The following is an 18,491-nucleotide window of genomic DNA, read 5'->3' as shown; positions in this document are numbered from 1 at the left end:
CAGATGAGCGTTGACCTGAACCTGACCTCAGTCAAACATGAAGACTGGAAGCAGTACGAGTGTGTGTTTCAGCTCTATAGGGTCACAGAGGACATCAAGACCAGACTGGACCGAAATCTGATCAAGACCAACTGGGGTAAGACTGAGATTAGGACTAAAGGAGGTATAGATGTACTACCAAAGAAATTAGATCAAATCAATTAACTGGTTAACAATTCATCTAAGACTCAGATCAGTTTAAACAACATTTCTACAGCTGGATCACATGACCATAATGTAAAACCCAATCACAGATGTAATATAGACTAGATTAGAGCGAGTCCCCTGTACTGAACACATTGATTTGGTCCATAATAACTCTATCCATAGAAAAAAATAGACAGACATATAGACTGACAGACAGACACACAGATATACTGTCAGATATGGATGGATGTATGGATGGATGTATCATACATCCATACATTGTATGGATGGATGGATGTTGTGTTTTAACCCATTAAAACTGGCAACGTATCTGTCATTTTAGATTTCGTTGGGCTATTCAAAAATAGCAGATCTACAAGCTCATAGCGTGGCACCGAGTGCCGCGCTATGAGCTTGTAGATCTGCTATTTTTTTTAAATGGTGAACATTTTTGCAAAACTTTGAATATATATATATTTTTTAATATATTTTATTATATAAAGCGAACATTTGTAACTCAAAACTTTGCTTCTGGGGATTCTACAAATGTCTTCTAAATATCCAACAGTTTTTTGAAAAAACGTATGTTGCTATGATATCAATGGTGCTCAAAACATTTTCATGTCAAGGATCCCCAAAATTATATGTATTTGGCCGTGGACCCTCATCTCAAAATATTTTGTTCCAGGGACCCCCAGAAGCAAAGATTTTAGTTAAAAATGTTTGCTTTAAAAAACTACTTTTTTTAAACGTAACTTTTAAAACAAGCTCATAGCGCGCTATGAGCTTGTATATCTGCTATTTTTTTAATAGCCAAAGAAATCTTAAAATGACACAGATGCGTTCCCGGTCTTAAAGGGTTAAGATAATTCCTCTATTTTGTCTCTGTTTTTTTGTATTTTATACAGTTGAACCAGAAGACAACATGACCATCATCATCATCATCGCTGTGGTGGTTCTTTCTGTTCTTGCTGTTGTTGCTGCCGTTGTCACCAGAGTCGGCATGTCCAGGAAGAAGAAAGGTGAGACAGTAGAATGACGTACATATTGGTTCTCAAGCTATATATCATTGCATTATTATGGTGCTAACTGCAGTGACATCTCTTTACCCATTTCTTCCAGCTCCACCCTCTCCATCTCGTAAGTAGTACTTTATTTTTTACATCTGGTCTGATAATCCACTGATCCACTGTACATTCAACATCATTGACTGTAAACAGTTGCACAAAGGAGTCAGGAGTTGTTTTCAGATGTTGTCTGTGTATAACAGGAAGTAGTCAGTGGTAGTTGATGACGTATCATAACTATGTATTTTCTTTACATTACAGCTTCTGAGATGAAGAAGCTGAATCCAGATGCATAAAGGCCAGAGACACCTTGTTGCACATAGTAAGTCATGTTGATATTAGATAGTGATTCTCTCTGGTCCCGGGGCCCCAGGCTGTTTCTATGTTTCTGTTCTAGTTCTTTAATTTCATGCACTTGGTGGCCCATGTCCAAATCTGGCCCTAATTAGACGTTTACAATGAAAGCCAAGCTGTACTATGGGACCCCAGGACTAGAGCTTATTAATGGTAAAAGTTATACAATGTGGTTGGATTGCTATGAATTAAACTATTTACACCTCTGGCAAAACTCAGGTTTTCTTAAGTTATACATAACATTGTTTAGACATAATGATCACCCTCTCCAATGTGTTGTCATTTTATTGAATGAGTGTTTAATCTGACCACTGATTGAAATTGTGTTTGGTTACCTCAATAGTTAAAAGTAATGTAGCTTTGACCAGAGGGAGATGAAAGAGATAGTGAGGAGACAAAGCAAATTATTTTCCAGAATACATACAGTATATATACATATAATTTAAGTTTATGTATAATGTATAATTTACAGTTGATGAGATTATGTTATCATTTACCTTCCCAAACTGATGTATATCATTTTGGAAAATTACTTTTTGAATGATGAGTTGGTATTTTTGTGTTCTCTCTTATGTTTTAATTTGTGTCATTTTAGGTTTGCAGACAGATGACCTGGAGCAAGTGGAGACATTCTCCCCCTTTCTCTCTCTTCAAATGCTGTGAGAAGTGTGTTATAAACCATTCATAAATCATTACAAACAAGGGTCAGTGATCCATTACAGTTATAAAAACTTAATCAGATTATGCAGACTTTCAAAATATGCAACTTTTTGAGAAATGTTTAAAAGAGAATTTAACAAATTTTAGATATCAGTGATGTTATTCAACGTAGAGGTGAATTAGAATAAACTGACCATTTAATGTCATCTAACCTACTGGTTCCCAAACTGGGGCTCCAACATACAGTATAAGTGTATACAGGGTATCTGCACATTTCTAAAGTTAATTGGCCAAATTGTCACATACTGTATTACGCAAGAAAGAGACAAACGTTGTGAAAATAGCCAATCTACAAGCTCACAACGACCCACTGCGAGGCTATTTTCACAATGTTTATCTGTGGAACCGAGTCAAACTAAATGTAATGCCTACAATTCCAAGTGCTTGTCAGGGTGGGGGGTCCCCAGTTCAAATATGAGTATTTTGGGGGGTTGTGGACTGAAAGGTTTGGGAACCCTTGATCTAACCATTCTGAACAAAGTTCAGACATAGGATGGTAAGGATGGTATTATCATGTCCCAGACATCATCTGGTTTATTGAGTTGGACTATGTTAGTAATAAAAACGTTTGGTAGGTAATAATCAGTGATGGATTACATCCTGAAAATCACCCTCTAAATCTTGTTTTTTTTGCCATGTGTAATAATTCCTTATGAATATTTATAAATGTCCACCTTACACCTTTACAAAATGCTCTTTATATTATTAAAGAAAAGTATAGATGTGCTAATTGTTTATTTCTCTTTATGATGTCATCACATTATGTCAGTAATAATTCTGGAGAACATCTTAAGCTATCAGCTGGATACACAACATTTGATCACCAGCTTATGAATCATATAATGTTTGATTGACTTGAATGACGCTATTCCGTCTGTTGACATAAGTAGTGAGTTGAGGTCCTGAACAAAACAAACACATCATCCAGCACTTATTGCTACTGAATATGTACAGTAATAACACTGTAGACGTGGACATTTATAAAAGATCATTTACAACCCTTAATTAATTTTTACCATTACCGTTCGGATCTTCTGGTGATATTTTTAGTCATGTGTTACCCAATTACACACATACACACACACACACACACACACACACACACACACACACACACACACACACACACACACACACACACACACACACACACACACACACACACACACACACACACACACACACACACACACAACAATACCACACATGAATACCGCACTCAAGCACATACAGTACACATTTGTATACACACAGTAACACACATATGACATCAACATGAAGATGTATACATACTGTACATACAAACCTGCACGCTCACACACACACACACATACAGTCCTTATTTGATTTTCCCGTGATGTAAATATTGTAATGTTATTTTCCTGTTATCAAAAGTGTGTTTAAGGCTGTTGGGTTGGTTGCATTGTAAAAAGCCTGTGTACGAATATAGTCTGTACATGTTGAATTTTCTATTTTCTAATATAAACTAGATTGGTTGTGAGGGGTTGTGTTCAGACCTCTGTTAATTAAAGCTGCACTATGTAACTATTTTTTATGTATAAAATTAGATTTTGTCCAATCTGTATGGTAGAGTATGTTAATACAATATAACTTATATAATCGGGGTGGTTGTATTGTGTCTCCCTGCTCTTCTATTGAGACATTTAGATCGTGTCAAAGGTCATGTCTCACCTAGACACAGGATCTGACATGAATTTTGACCTGATGGTCAAGATTCAATTTATCCCCTGAGCAAGCAGGCAGGCTCTATTAGCTCAATGGTAAAAATGTCAGCACTTACGCAGGAAACCGGGTTCAAATCTAGGGGTAGAAGAGGAAAGTTACATAGTGCAGCTTTAAGTAGTTTTTAACGTATCAAGAATAATTAAGAATCTAAATTGGACTATGTCTACTAAATGAAGAATGTTTGTTACGTTCATTTAAAGGTCTGATGCTTATTGAATTTTTAATAAAGTCCCAAATAAGCCAGATGTCTGCTTCTTTCTTTTAAAGTCATAAATCAATATCTGTCATTGTGTCAAATATGTGATATATAGAGTATTTAGTATGACCATAAACCTTTAAAAAAAAAGTGACTGGTTGTTTCCAAACAGTCGTCTATACTGTCTGTTAACATTAATCTGTTGAGAGAGTTTCACAAAGGAAAACTGTCAGGAAAAAAGACTCGCTAATACAAAAACCTTTAAGGAAGACTCCTTAGACAGAGATAGATATATGTATTTTATTTCAACATGCTCATCAAGTGCTCTGTGCTCAAAGTGAAAGGTGCAAAAACAGCAGCAAACGTTTGGGTCATAGGACCTTCGTCAGTGATGTATGACCCAAAGGTTTTCTGCTGTTTCTGCACCTTTCACTTTGAGCACAGAGCACTTTATGAGCATGTTCAAATAAATACATTTGTCTTAGTCTCTGTCTAAGGAGTCTTCCTTAACCCGTTCAATCCGGGAACGCTTCTCTGTCATTTTTTAGATTTCTTTGGCTATTCAAAAACAGCAGATATACAAGCTCATAGCGCGGCATTGAGTGCCGTGCTATGAGCTTGTATATCTGCTGTTTTTGAATTGTATATCTGCTGCTTCTCTGTCATTTTTTAGATTTCTTTGGCTATTCAAAAACAGCAGATATACAAGCTCATAGCGCGGCACCGAGTGCCGCGCTATGAGCTTGTATATCTGCTATTTTTGAAAAAATCTTAAATTTGCACACATTTTTGAATATATATTTTTTAAAGCAAACATTTGTAAAATATTTAGTTCCAGGGACCCCCAGAAGCAAAGATTTGAGGTACAAATGTTTGCTTTAAAAAATACATATTCAAAGATTTGCACAAATTTTCACAAAAAATAAATAAATGAAGAGTCAAAGTGTAAAATAATGGTTTAACTACACAGATGCGTTCCCGGTCTTCATGTGTTAAAAGTCTTTTTCTGCCAGTTTTCCTTTACGTTTTTGAGACCACCACACCTGCAGTCAACCCTAAACAAAGGACAAAGAAGGGAGAAACAGTTTAGTTTACCCTGGACGGGAGACATTTTTTCAAAATGTTTCAAAATAGCAGATCTACAAGCTCACCATGCTCACCACGATGCTATGCATTGTGCGCTTGTAGAATGGCTATTTTCGAATAGCCAAATTGACTAAACTGATCGTGGTGCTTTATCAACTAACTTTGCTGGGGACCCCCTCAAGGATCCCCAGACCCCACTTTGAGAAGCATTTATATACACAACCAAAGAACACATGATGCTCCATATTCATTTTCTTTGGCAACATTAATTCCATTCATTTAAACCATGTCAGTGTGATTGGGTAGATGTTTGTTCAGGTTATATTTGACTAAAATCAGATCAGAATGTTGATCATTGACTACAGTTCAATATTCAACACCACTGTGTCCTCCAAGCTCATCACCATTAAGCCCAGAGCCCTATAGCATTGGTTCTCAAAGTGGGGTCCGGGGACCCCTAGGGATCCTTGGGGGGGGGTACCAGGGGGTCCCCAGCACAATTAGTTAATAAAACATCACAATAATTTTAACCCCTTTATCCATATTTTATACTTTGGCTATTCAAAAATAGCAGATCTACAAGCTCATAGCGTGGCACTGCCGCTAACTCAAATCTTTGCTTCTGGGGATTCTACAAATGTCTTCTGAATCCTAACAGTTTTTTTTCTAAACGTACAATATGTTGCTATAATCAGTGGTTCTCAAACTTTTTCATGTCAAGGACCCCCAAAATTATATATATATTTCGCTGTGGACCCCCATCTCAAAATATGTTGTTCCAAGGACCCCCCAGAAGCAAAGATTTGAGTAAAAAAATGTATATATATTCAAAGATTTGCACACATTTTCACAATTGTTTTTTCAAAAATTGCAGATCTACAAGCTCATAGCGCGACACTCGGTGCCGCGCTATGAGCTTGTATATCTGCTATTTTTGAATAGCCAAAGAAATCTGAAGATGACACAGATGCGTTCCAGGTCTTAATGGGTTAACCCTTTAAGGCCGGGAGCGTGTCTGTGTCATTTCTTTGGCTATTCAAAAATACAAGCTCATAGCATGAGCTTATAGATGGGCTATTTTTGAAAAAGAATCGTGAAAATGTGTGCAAATCTTTGAGTATAAATATATATATTTTTAACAAAAATATGAATTGCTTCTGGGGGTCCCTGGAACAACATATTTTGAGATGGGGGGGGGGGGTCTGCGGACAAATACATATCATATTAGGAGGGCTTTGACGTGAAAAATGTTTGAAAACCACTGATATTATAGCAAAATAAGTTTTTTTCCAAAAAAAAAAATGTTAGGATTTAAAAGACATTTGTAGAATCCCCCAGAAGCAAAGATTTAAGTTAAAAATGTTCACTTTAAAAAATATCTATATTCAAAGATTTGCACACAATTTCCACGATTTTTTCAAAAATAGCAGATCTACAAGCTCATAGCGCGGCACCGAGTGCCGCGCTATGAGCTTGTAGATCTGCTATTTTTGAATAGCCCAAAGAAATCTAAAAATTACACACAAGATGCGTTCCCCCGGTCTTAATGGGTTTTAAGTAAAAAAGATGACTTCTTCCACCACAGATTAGTGCATGTCTCTGCTCTGGGTGTTGTACAGCCCAGTAGAGGAGCCTCATTATGGGGGAGTTACAACCCTGGGTCTCCCTGTTGACATTCTGTGCATGGCCAGCTTTGTGCTTTGTATTAATGTCCCATTGTTTGTAGAATCTATAGATCTACAAAGAATGGAGGAAAGAAACGCTGACGCATTTTATACTTATGGTGATGAAGGTGTAGGTTTAATCGGAATTTATGTCACAGAATTCTGCTTTGTAATTGGCCGGCCGAACACGGGCCCAATCGTGTTGTAGAGTGACCCATGAAGGGGTCAGTATAGGCTATATCAGTGGTTCTCAAACTTTTTCATGTCGAGGACCCCCAAATTGATAGGCCTATGTATTTGGCCGCGGACCCCCCGTCTGAAAAGGTTCCGTGCCAGGGACCCCCCCGAGAAGAAAAGATTTGTGTAAATTAAAAATGTTGCAAACGTTTATTGAGATTTTTCAAAAATGTTTCAAAAATAGCAGATGTACAAGCCCTCAGCGCGGCACGAAGTGACGCGCTGAGGGCTTGTACATCTGCTATTTTTGAATAGCCAATGTATAACATATAGATAATGGTTACTACTTTAGCTGGGGACCCCCTGGAACCCCCTCAAGGACCCCTGGGGGGTCCTCGGACCCCACTTTGAGAACCACTGGGCTATATCACTTCATCCGTGTGATGGGCTTCATGGAGCTAAAGCCCAATAGCCCACAACAAAGCCCAGTGTTGAATTGTGATGGTAAACTGGTGAAGGATCCATATACTGTACGCTAGCATGTAAGTTCAATGATTTTTTTCCTGAACTTGGTTTCTGAGATTACACAACTTTTTAAAGCCTCCAAGTTTCTTTCCAGCCCTATTATTAATAGTGAACAACCTGTTTTTAACCTGGAAGAAATCTCAGAAGTGACATAAAACATTGGAATACTAAATTGTTCCAAAGCTAAAGATGTGTACGGGCTGGACACAAACTATTTTAAGCTACATAAGGAATCATTATTGCAACCTATCTATCACACATCTGGTCAACTTGTCAATCAGGTATTAGTACAGTTTCATCAGTGTGGAAGGAGGCCACCATCACACCTATTTTTAAATCTGTCTCTAAACGTGAACAATTAGAGGCCCATCAGTATCCTCTCTGTCATCTCAAAGGTGGCAGAGAAATGGATAGCCAATTTTGATCATTAAACATCTTGACAAAGGTCATACCCCACTGCATCCCATGCAGTTTGGGTTCCATGCCCGCCATCCCACAGAAGCAGCCGATTGTGTGCTCATTGAGAGGATAAAGGGTCTATTGGATAGGAATCCCTGTGTTACTGTCGTGTTTCTTGACTTGAGGAAGGCTTTCGACACAGTCTGCCATCAGGTTCTTTTGTCCGAATTAACTCACTTTAATGGTTTAAATAAATAAATAATCTATGTAACAGAAAACAATGCAAATAGTATGTTTCAAAAAGTCATTATTAGGCCTAGTTAATATAGCGTCACAATCATTTTAACCACTTAATCATATTTTATACTTTGCCTATTCAAAAATAGCAGATCTGCTATTTTCTTTTTAATCCTTAAAAAGTGTGTAAATCTTTTAATATTTGCATTTTTAAAGAGATGGGGGTCCGCAGCCAAATAAATATCATTGGGGGGTCCTTGACAATGAAAGTTTGAGAACCACTGGCCTACATGGGTCTACATTCAACACCATTGTGCCCTCTAGCAGTAAGCACATAACCAAGCTCAGAGCCCTATAGGACTTAACATCACCCTCTGCAACTGGATCCTGGACTTCCTGGCAGAACCCCAGATAGTGCAGATTGACACCAGCGGTGACCAGTGTGGAGACCAGTGTTGGAAAGTAACTAAAGTAATATGTAACTTAAAGTAATATTATTACTTTTTCCCAGTAACTAGTAACGTAACTAATTACTTTCACGTTTTGAGTAATATTATTACCTTTACTTTTTTTCAAAAAGTAATTTATTACTTTTTTTCACGAGCCTTGGTGGTACTCTGGGTTTGAGTGTGTTTATTTGATCCTGTGTTGTTTTTGGTCAATTGATATAATGGTAGACTGGTTGGGATCCAGTTGCTATGCAGGCTGCTTGCTGATCCGGTCTAGAGCGGAGCCTCTCAAAAACCTTTTATCTGACAGCAACCAATTAAACAAAAAACCTCTTCATGAAGTGCTTAATTTCTTTGTAAACAAATGTATTCTAATAAAATAAAAAGGCTCCCATATCAACACATATCATCGTGGATGTAGAAGAAAATGTAGGTAATGTAAACTTCAAAACAATCATTCTGTCTGACTGATATTTAGTGCATCATTCAGGACACAAAACAAAATATCAGGGGGAAAAAACAAAAGTGTGTTCCACTTCCTAGCAGCCTATGTACTAGTCTAGGCCTACAGTTAAGTGGGCATTGGGCAGCAATGGGCAATATGCTGCTGGTGACTTGCCTAATAGCCTATTGCTCACATCTGTATTTTATTAGAATACATTTTGTTTAATAAACAACAGAAGTTGTTCAAAGAATGTGTCTCATGATGAGTCATTATCTGTTTGAGCCCAGGTGTTTGAATTTGAATTTTTTTTGGGCAAAAAACACATGAAATACATTTAAAATACTTCCAAAAAAGTCTTTGCGGTCTTGTTTCCATTGAGGTCCTTAGTATTCAATTCATAGTCAAATGGTTTTCATTTAGTCTGTAAGTTATGAATTCATACACAGTAAAAGTCTTAGTGTTAATATAATTGAAATGAGTGTACAAATAGAACCAAATGGACCCGTCATGTGTACAGAACACTTTTCAGAGTTAAATCAACAATGAGGATTTTACAATGTAGGCTGCAGAAAAGAGAAAAAAAACAACTGCTAATGTTGAAAATGCAAAGTCAGACTTTTGGGGAGAAAGGATGCAATTACTGGGGGCGAGAAAAAAAAGTAACTAAGTAATAAGTAACTAGTTACTTTTGGCAGGGAGTAATAAGTAAAGTAACTACATTACTTTTTAAACAAGTAATATGTAATAAGTAACATATTACTATGTTGTAGTAACTATTCCAACACTGGTGGAGACACACACCAACACTTAACATTTAGACACTCTACCTCACACATTGCACCATGCAGGTCTGGAGGTGAACATTCACCATGAAACCCAGAGATCTGGGACGGTCTTATACCTCCATATGCCTCTGGCTTTCTTTAGAAGAGAGTTGTCTCTCTCTCTGTTTCAGGTCTGTCACGCCCCTCCCTGAGTGCCTGGATCACCACCACACCTGAAAATGATTTGATCCTCAGCTCTACATCAATCAACCTCCTAAATAAATCTTGTTACACTCAGTGCACATTAAGGTCATAACAAACTTTCATATTCAGAACTGGAGCCTTTTCTTTTGTTATTTCCTGTGTTTCCCTAGTCATTAAATAGAGCATAATGGATTCATAACATATTTTCATATTAAGTGTCATCAAAGTAAAGGAGAAGCTGGTTGAAGTGTGCTGGTGCTGGAGATGCAAACAAATAAAAACAACAACAACAATGGACCACAATGGAAAGTCCCCAGGTCCCTTTTTTGTGTTATCCTTTTAGCCCAAATGTGTGACTGTACCTCATGCTGTTTGCATTTCTGTCTAATAAAGTAATCAATCAATTAGTCAATCAAAACAACAACAAAAACATCATATCTTGGGCAGATACATATAGGCCTGCTGTACGTTCATGTCAGGGGCACACGTCTGCTACATGAGGCCTGGATGGTCCAGTGTTGGGGGTGTTACTTACATTCTCTGCAGAAATTCTGTGCATGGAGGTTGAGCTTTTTTGATGAAGGCGAAGGTTATCATCAATAATAACAGGGACCCACTCACAGTGGGTCAGGTTTCAGTCCCCCATGGACCCCCATCGTAATATAATACATCAAGGGTTCCCAAACTGTTCAGGCCAAGACCCCCCAAAATAATCATATTTGAACTGGGGACCCCCCCACCCTGACAAGCACTTATAGGCATTACATTTAGTTTGACTCGGTTCCACAGACAAATATTGTGAAAATAGCCGAACTACAAGCTCACAACGCCTCGCACTGTGAGGCGTTGGGAGCTTGTAGATCGGCTATTTTCACAATGTTTGCCTCTTTCTTACATAATATTTGACAATTTGGCCATTTTGGTATTAAAAGGGTCTTAAAAGTCATTAAATTGCCACTTTAGAAATGTGCTGTATGTTGGTTTGTTTACTGTTGAGTGAGAAAACAATGTTGCACATTAAGCTAATCATCTGGGGACCCCCCAAAATAATTTGGGGACCTCCCTGGGGGTCGCGACCACAGTTTGGGAAATACTGGGCTACATCATGCACAGTATATCACCATCACCTCTCTGATGGGCTCCATGCTGTTAAGCCTATACATTTAGATAAGGGTGGAGGATGTGATGTAGCTGCAGTTGTTTTAGGAAATAGTTTATACCAAACAAAGACAACATTAACCTAGGCAATGCTGTTAAACAAGTACGTCTAAACCATCATTCTCTAATTTTACTTTCAATTTAAAACCTGTGTTGGTGAAATCCTCCTAGAAACACATGATGCAACAGCACTTGTTGATTTCTATTGGCTAGAAGTGTGAGTTGGTACCTCCTCCTCCTCCTCATCATGATATAAAGAGCTGAACAACTCATTATGACAACTAGGTCTACAGTGTGGAGACAGCAGACACTGAGCTCTACTTTTATTTACATTTAGTGACTACACGTCAGGATGAAGGAGTTTATTTTGCTATTAGGACTACTGTTTTGCCAGGTCGCATCTCCAGGTAAAGCCATGCTTCAATGATTTCATTTAAACTGTTGTAGTAGTTTATACATGATTGCATTCACTGTTATTTACTTCAGTTACTGAGTAGGATAACAGCTCTGAGACATTAGGCCTACCTGGCTTTTTAAAACGGAATGCTCGTTTGTCATTAAATATGTTGCTGTCAGGTGGAAACCTTGCATGTCCGAAACCATTCCTTTTTTTTATTATATCAAAATGTAATTGAATAAATAAATAATTAGTGAAAATAGCCAATCTGTATTAAACTCATAACGCATCACATCGCTATGAATTGGTAGCTTGTAGTAAGATCTGCTATATTTTCACTAGCCTACTTTTGTACGACTCTCTTATGTTGAAGTAGGCAGGCATTAATTTACGAAACAACATAAAAAGTTGAAATATGGAGACATCGCGTTTAAGCCTTTCTAGTTCAACCATGTTATGAAAACGCAGACTTTTAATATACTTTATTATTTAACATATTTATTTATCACAGTTTTGTCACCACTCAGTAAACGTCTCCATTCAGCAGTATGACAGTATAGCCACTGGAGGGCGCTCTGTACTGTAGTTATTTCCACCTGAAATCAGGTTCCTTTGCTGACTGTATTTATAGAGCACCGAAGTCCTGACGTCACTCGTTCATCCCCAGGTTTGCGGAAGTAATTTCTCTATGGAGAATAACATTGGGTCATCTTAGAATCGTCTCATATAAGAATTGTGGTCCAAAAATAAACACAGCGTGTCGGCGTTATTGTCAGGGAGGAGGTTCTGTATCGTTTATGATAGTCAGTCACTTATATTTGATACAGTCTGTTTCTGGCGAAAATGTAACTAATTCGGCGGAAGTAACATTAGCGTTTTCTCACCATCAGTTGATGCTTCATATTCATAAGAGTCACCCCGCCGGGGTCATTTGTTTATTTTTGGAACACAGTTCTTATTTGACGCGATATTAAATACGTGTATGGGATTCAGAACGGGGGTGGAAAACTGCGAACCAGGTAGACAAACAAAGGATGTGTAAATGACGTCAGACTTCGGCGGTCTATAGCAGGCTGTTATAAATAATTAAACTTTAACAATAGCCTGGAAACCAGACGAATCTGCCGGTGTGAAAAGTGATAAAGTCTGGCCACACGAGGCTACTTTAACAAAGAGTCAGAAAGACAAACAAACAGACAGATGGACAAAGACAGACATGTTGAAACAGTGAAGGTACAGACAGACAGACAGACTGACAGAAATAAAAACAGAAATTATGTTTGAAGTTCTCTCTGGTTGGAAACAAATTGAACCATATCATTTAATTGTTGTGTCTAAAATACGATGTGTAATTATAATGTTAAATTATTATATTTCCATTTTGTCTCACAGTGACTCACACCCTGAAATACTTCTACACTGCATCCTCTGATGTCCCAAACTTCCCAGAGTTTGTGACAGTTGGGATGGTTGATGATGTTCAGATGGCTCACTATGACAGCAACACAAAGAGAGCAGTTCCTAAACAGGACTGGATGAACCAGATCACAGCAGAAGACCCACAGTACTGGGAGAGGAACACTCAGAAGTTAATGGGTCAGCAGCAGACCTTCAAGGTCAACATGGACATTGCAAAGCAGCGCTTTAACCAAACTGGAGGTATATTTATGTTTCACTTCATAATGATAAAATGATTTTATTCACATTGTTAGAAAAACAATCAGTAACTTCCTTCATGCTACACACACGCACGCACGCACGCACGCACGCACGCACGCACGCACGCACGCACGCACGCACGCACGCACGCACGCACGCACACGCACACACACACACACACACACACACACACACACACACACACACACACACGCACACATTAATTTACTCACTTTCTCGCACACTCACACATACACACCAACACACGCACGCACGCATGCAAACACTCCCTTATACAGTGACATAGCAGCCTGTAACCAGAGTATTATGCTTATTTAACACTTTATCGTACGACGGTGTCGCGCACCGAAAATAGCAGATCTACAAGCTCACAACGCGTCGCACTGCGACGCGTTGTATAAATCGACAAAGTATAAATCGGGCTTTAGACTCCACATGAGGAGATAACACAGTGAAGTCAATGAACACAATATATAGACTGAACTGAATTGAATTGAATTGAATTGAATAGAATTGAATTGAATTGAATTGAATTGAATTGAATTGAATTGAATTGAATTGAATTGAATTGAACTGGTTGTAACCAACATGATGTTAAATGTAACTTTTCATCAGTTCCTTGAACAGAGTGAATGTAAAACAACAGAACTGTCACTGCACTACACACTACACTACACTACAACACACACATCTGTGTGTGTAACTACACTACAACACACACATCTGTGTGTGTAACTACACTACAACACACACACATATGTGTGTGTGTAACTACACTACAACACACACTTCTGTGTGTGTAACTACAACACCAGCCTGATCTCCAGAGATTACCGTAACATTGCACGGAACGAGTGCACTTCATTCCGTGGATAGTCGCCTAGAAACCCCGAAATTGCGTGCATATGTACGGCGAGTCCCACGGTGGGCGTAACCAGTCGCAACCCGGAAAAACCCGGAAGCAGAGCAGTCCCCACAACAAAATTTACGATTCTGTGCCTATCGGTACATAACTCAAACGGCGCTGAGTAGGCACAGGCGAACGTCACACCGTTCAGGACGGCAACTCGGTCGCCTTAGCTCCCTCGGTGGTCCTTCACGGGGTAGCCTCGATCTCCAGGCTTTTATTGCTTAGTTTTGCTAAAAAATAAAAGCCTGGCCCAACGATAGCCCGTACTGGGTATGAGGAAGTGTTTCACTTCCCAACCAACCAGAGTGCAGTGGGCGTCGCTCGTAATGTTGTGTTAACGGGGCGGGGGTTGACGGACAGATCGGTGAACCAATGGGATCAGCCGCAGTTTCTCGCCGGCTCTTTACACCCGCCCCTTTATACACGAAATCAGGAGGGTTGCAGCAGGCTATTCACGGGGTGACAGTTCGCCTGTGACTGCGCGCCTCCGAAATGGTTTTGTCACAAAGGGAGCGCCGTACATATGCACGCAATTTGGGGGTTTCGAGGCGGCTATCCACGATCTACGAGCTTGTAGATCGTCTATTTCCACAATTCTTTCAATATTCTGAAAATGTATATTTAAGTTATCTGTCATATCTGCCCTGTGCAATTCTTATTTACAAATAAGCCAAAAAGGCAAAGAGAAATTGTATTTGTATTCATATATTCCAATGTTCAATGCCAAAAACACAGTTAAATTGTTAATCGCAATTATTTGGATGACATTTAATCATCAAGTAAACTTTCATGATCGTGCCAGTCCTACACACGTATATACGTAGGTGTCAGACAAACACGCACGCACGCACGCACGCACGCACGCACGCACGCACGCACGCATATGCAAACTCCTTTATACAGTGACATAGATACATGTACAGTATTTTGCTCATAGATCTACAAGCTCTACAAGCTATTTTCGGTGCACGACACCGTCATAAGCCGAAGTATAAACCGGGACAGAAAAGTACAGACAGAGTAAGACAGACAGAAACATATTGACACTGTGTGTGTGTGCGTGTGCGTGTGCGTGTGCGTGTGCGTGTGCGTGTGCGTGTGCGTGTGCGCGTGCGCGTGTGCGTGTGAGATGGTCTGTTCTCTGTGGTAAAAACTGAATATCAACCACTGACACCAAACTGTAGGATGTGTCTGTTGTTTACTAAACTGTCTGTCTGTCTGTCTGTCTGTCTGTCTGTCTGTCTGTCTGTCTGTCTGTCTGTCTGTCTGTCTGTCTGTCTGTCTGTCTGTCTGTCTGTCTGTCTGTCTGTCTGTCTGTCTGTCTGTTTCTCAGGTGTCCACATCTTCCAGTACATGTATGGTTGTGAGTGGGATGATGAGACTGGAGACATTGATGGTTTTCAACAGCTTGGTTATGATGGAGAGGACTTCATCTCATTGGACCTGAAGAGAGAGACATGGGTCACTCCAACACCACAGGGTTTCATCACTAAACAGAAATGGGAACGAAACAACGCTGAGATGGCATTCTGGAAGCACTACCTGACCACTACATGCATTGAATGGCTGAAGAAGTATCTGAACTACGGGAAGAACATTCTGCAGAGAACAGGTACAACATGATGTGATGATGATCTGTACTTAACATGAAGAGACAAAGGTGTCACATGTCTGGGTCTCTCTTTATCTCTCTGACCTCCACCTCCACATAATCTGTTTGTTCTTCTCTCTCTCTCTCTCTCTCTCTCTCTCTCTCTCTCTCTCTCTCTCTCTCTCTCTCTGTGTCTCTCACATTGTCTTTGTTTCTATCTCTGTTTCTTTTTTCTGTTTGTCATCCCTGCTCCCTCTCCATTTCTGTCTCACTGTTCTCTATTATTCTCTTACTATATTTTCTATCTCTCCATCTCTTTCATTTCATTTGTTCAAAGGTATTTATTACCGATAATCATTAATGGTGGGAAGTAACTTTTACTCAAGTACTGTACTTAACCCATTAAGCCCTGACTTGATTTTATTACCTTAATAAACATTGTCATAAATACAATATGCATCCAGTCCAGTCGCTGGTTTTAACTCTTCTTTCAATCACCATGATATGCATTTTGATAAATTATGGTCCCATTTATTTTAAAATTGATGATAAAGTAGGGTATGCTCTAGGAGGGGCGGGATGATTTGATTGACAAGCTACACAACCAATAGCATTCATTCCCCGCCCCCACTCTTGATTGACAAGCTACCCAACCAATAGCATTCATTTCCGGTGTCATAGGATATGACGCTATATATATTTGAAATTGCTGAACAATAGGCTTCATTTACGGTTCTTTGTGCCAGGGACCCCCAGAAGAGAAGTTTTGTGTTTGTGTTTGTGAAACTTGTGTTTCTATATAGCTAAAATATGAAATGACATGCTTTCCCGGTTTTAATGGGTTAAGTACAATTTTGAGGTACTTTTATTTTACTTGAGTATTTACAATTATCGATACTTTATACTTTACACTCCAGTACATCTCAGAGTACTTTTTACAAAACACACTTGAGCCCTATTTTATACTTTGGATATTCGAGAATAGCAGATCTACAAACTCACAATGCGGTGGCGATGTGGCGCGTTGTAAGCAGTTAAAGAAATTGACACATTTTGTGAAATGGGACATTCTGCATAATGAATACTTTTACACTGATTTTATGAACTTTACTTTATTTATTATTTCTTCATTGTGGTATTGCTAAAAAATATGAGTACTTCTTCCACCACTGATAGTGATGGAAGCACATGAAGTGCAACAATTCCTAAATTAAAGCAGTCAACCAATTCACATTGAAATTCAAACAAATAACACTAACAAAATATTTCTCTCTCCCCTCTATTCTCTCTTTTTCTCTCCATTCTCTCTCTCTCTCTCTCTCTCTCTCTCTCTCTCTCTCTCTCTCTCTCTCTCTCTCTCTCTCTCTCTCTCTCTCTCTCTCTCTCAGAGCTTCCCTCTGTATCTCTCCTCCAGAAGACTCCATCCTCTCCAGTGAGGTGTCACGCTACAGGTTTCTACCCAGACAGATTCATAATTTTCTGGGCTAAAGATGGAGAGGAGCTCCAGGAGAACATGGACCATGGAGAGCTCCTCCCCAACCCTGATGGAACCTTCCAGACGAGCGTTGACCTGAACCTGACCTCAGTCAAACATGAAGACTGGAAGCAGTACGAGTGTGTGTTTCAGCTCTATGGGGTCACAGAGGACATCAAGACCAGACTGGACCGAAATCTGATCAAGACCAACAGGGGTAAGACTGAGATTAGGACCAAAGGAGGTATAGATGTATTACCAAAGAAGTTAGATTAATGATTCACCGGTTATTAACTTTTTTTTTTTTTTTATTATTATTCCAGTTGAACCAGAAGACAACACGACCATCATCATCATCATCGCTGTGGTGGTTCTTGCTGTTGTTGCTGCCGTTGTCACCGGAGTCGCCATGTACAGGAAGAAGAAAGGTGAGACAGTAGAATGACGTACATATTGGTTCTCAAGCTATATATCATTGCATTAATATGGTGCTAAGTGCAGTGACATCTCTTTACCCATTTCTTCCAGCTACACGCCCTCCATCTCGTAAGTAGTACTTTATTTTTACATCTGGTCTGATAATCCACTGATCCACAGTACTTTCAACATCATTGATGCAAACAATTACACAAAGGAGTAAGGAGTTGTATTCAGACGTTTCCTGTGTATAACAGGAAGTGGTCAGTGGTAGTTGATGACGTATCATAACTATGTATTTCTTACATTACAGCTTCTGAGGTCAAGAAGCTGAATCCAGTTGCATAAAGGCCAGAGACAACTTGTTGCACATGGTAAGTCATGTTGATATTAGATAGTGATTCTCTCTGGTCCCGACACCCAGGCTATTTCTATGTTTCTGTTCTAGTTCTTTAATTTCATGCACTTGCAAGTGGCCCATGTCTCAATCTGGCCCTAATTAGATGTTTACAATGAAAGCCAACTGTACTATGGGACCCCTATAGTTGATAGTTATACAATATAGTTTGAATGCTATGAATTAAACTAGCTTACGTTTTCTTAAGTTACATACATGATCACCCTCTCCAATTTGTTCTAATTTTA

General features: G+C 39.1%; 3 protein-coding genes across 3 annotated transcripts in view; 2 read left to right on the top strand and 1 right to left on the bottom strand.

The window, feature by feature from the left end:
- carmil1 (capping protein regulator and myosin 1 linker 1) overlaps positions 1–18,491 on the bottom strand; it is a 361,807-nt gene that overhangs the window by 56,805 nt on the left and 286,511 nt on the right. The gene's annotated exons all lie outside the window — the stretch shown is intronic.
- Positions 1–18,491, top strand: part of LOC308094543 (major histocompatibility complex class I-related gene protein-like) — a 59,633-nt gene that overhangs the window by 38,921 nt on the left and 2,221 nt on the right. The gene's annotated exons all lie outside the window — the stretch shown is intronic.
- Positions 1–18,491, top strand: part of LOC308095498 (uncharacterized protein) — a 38,369-nt gene that overhangs the window by 18,209 nt on the left and 1,669 nt on the right. The window contains exons 11-14 of the mRNA XM_080442555.1: positions 1–136; positions 1,095–1,208; positions 17,958–17,975; positions 18,160–18,220. The exon at positions 1–136 is cut by the window's left edge and continues 167 nt beyond it. Coding sequence (XP_080298681.1) covers positions 1–136; positions 1,095–1,208; positions 17,958–17,975; positions 18,160–18,194 — 303 coding nt within the window. The 3' untranslated portion in view covers positions 18,195–18,220. The remainder of the gene's footprint in view (positions 137–1,094; positions 1,209–17,957; positions 17,976–18,159; positions 18,221–18,491) is intronic.

This window comes from Gymnoscopelus braueri (genome assembly GCF_963280865.1).
Source record: "Gymnoscopelus braueri genome assembly, chromosome: 11".
Taxonomy (NCBI): domain Eukaryota; kingdom Metazoa; phylum Chordata; class Actinopteri; order Myctophiformes; family Myctophidae; genus Gymnoscopelus; species Gymnoscopelus braueri.
The sequence above is the reverse complement of the archived record's forward strand: the minus strand, read 5'-3'. Positions and strand labels throughout refer to the sequence as shown.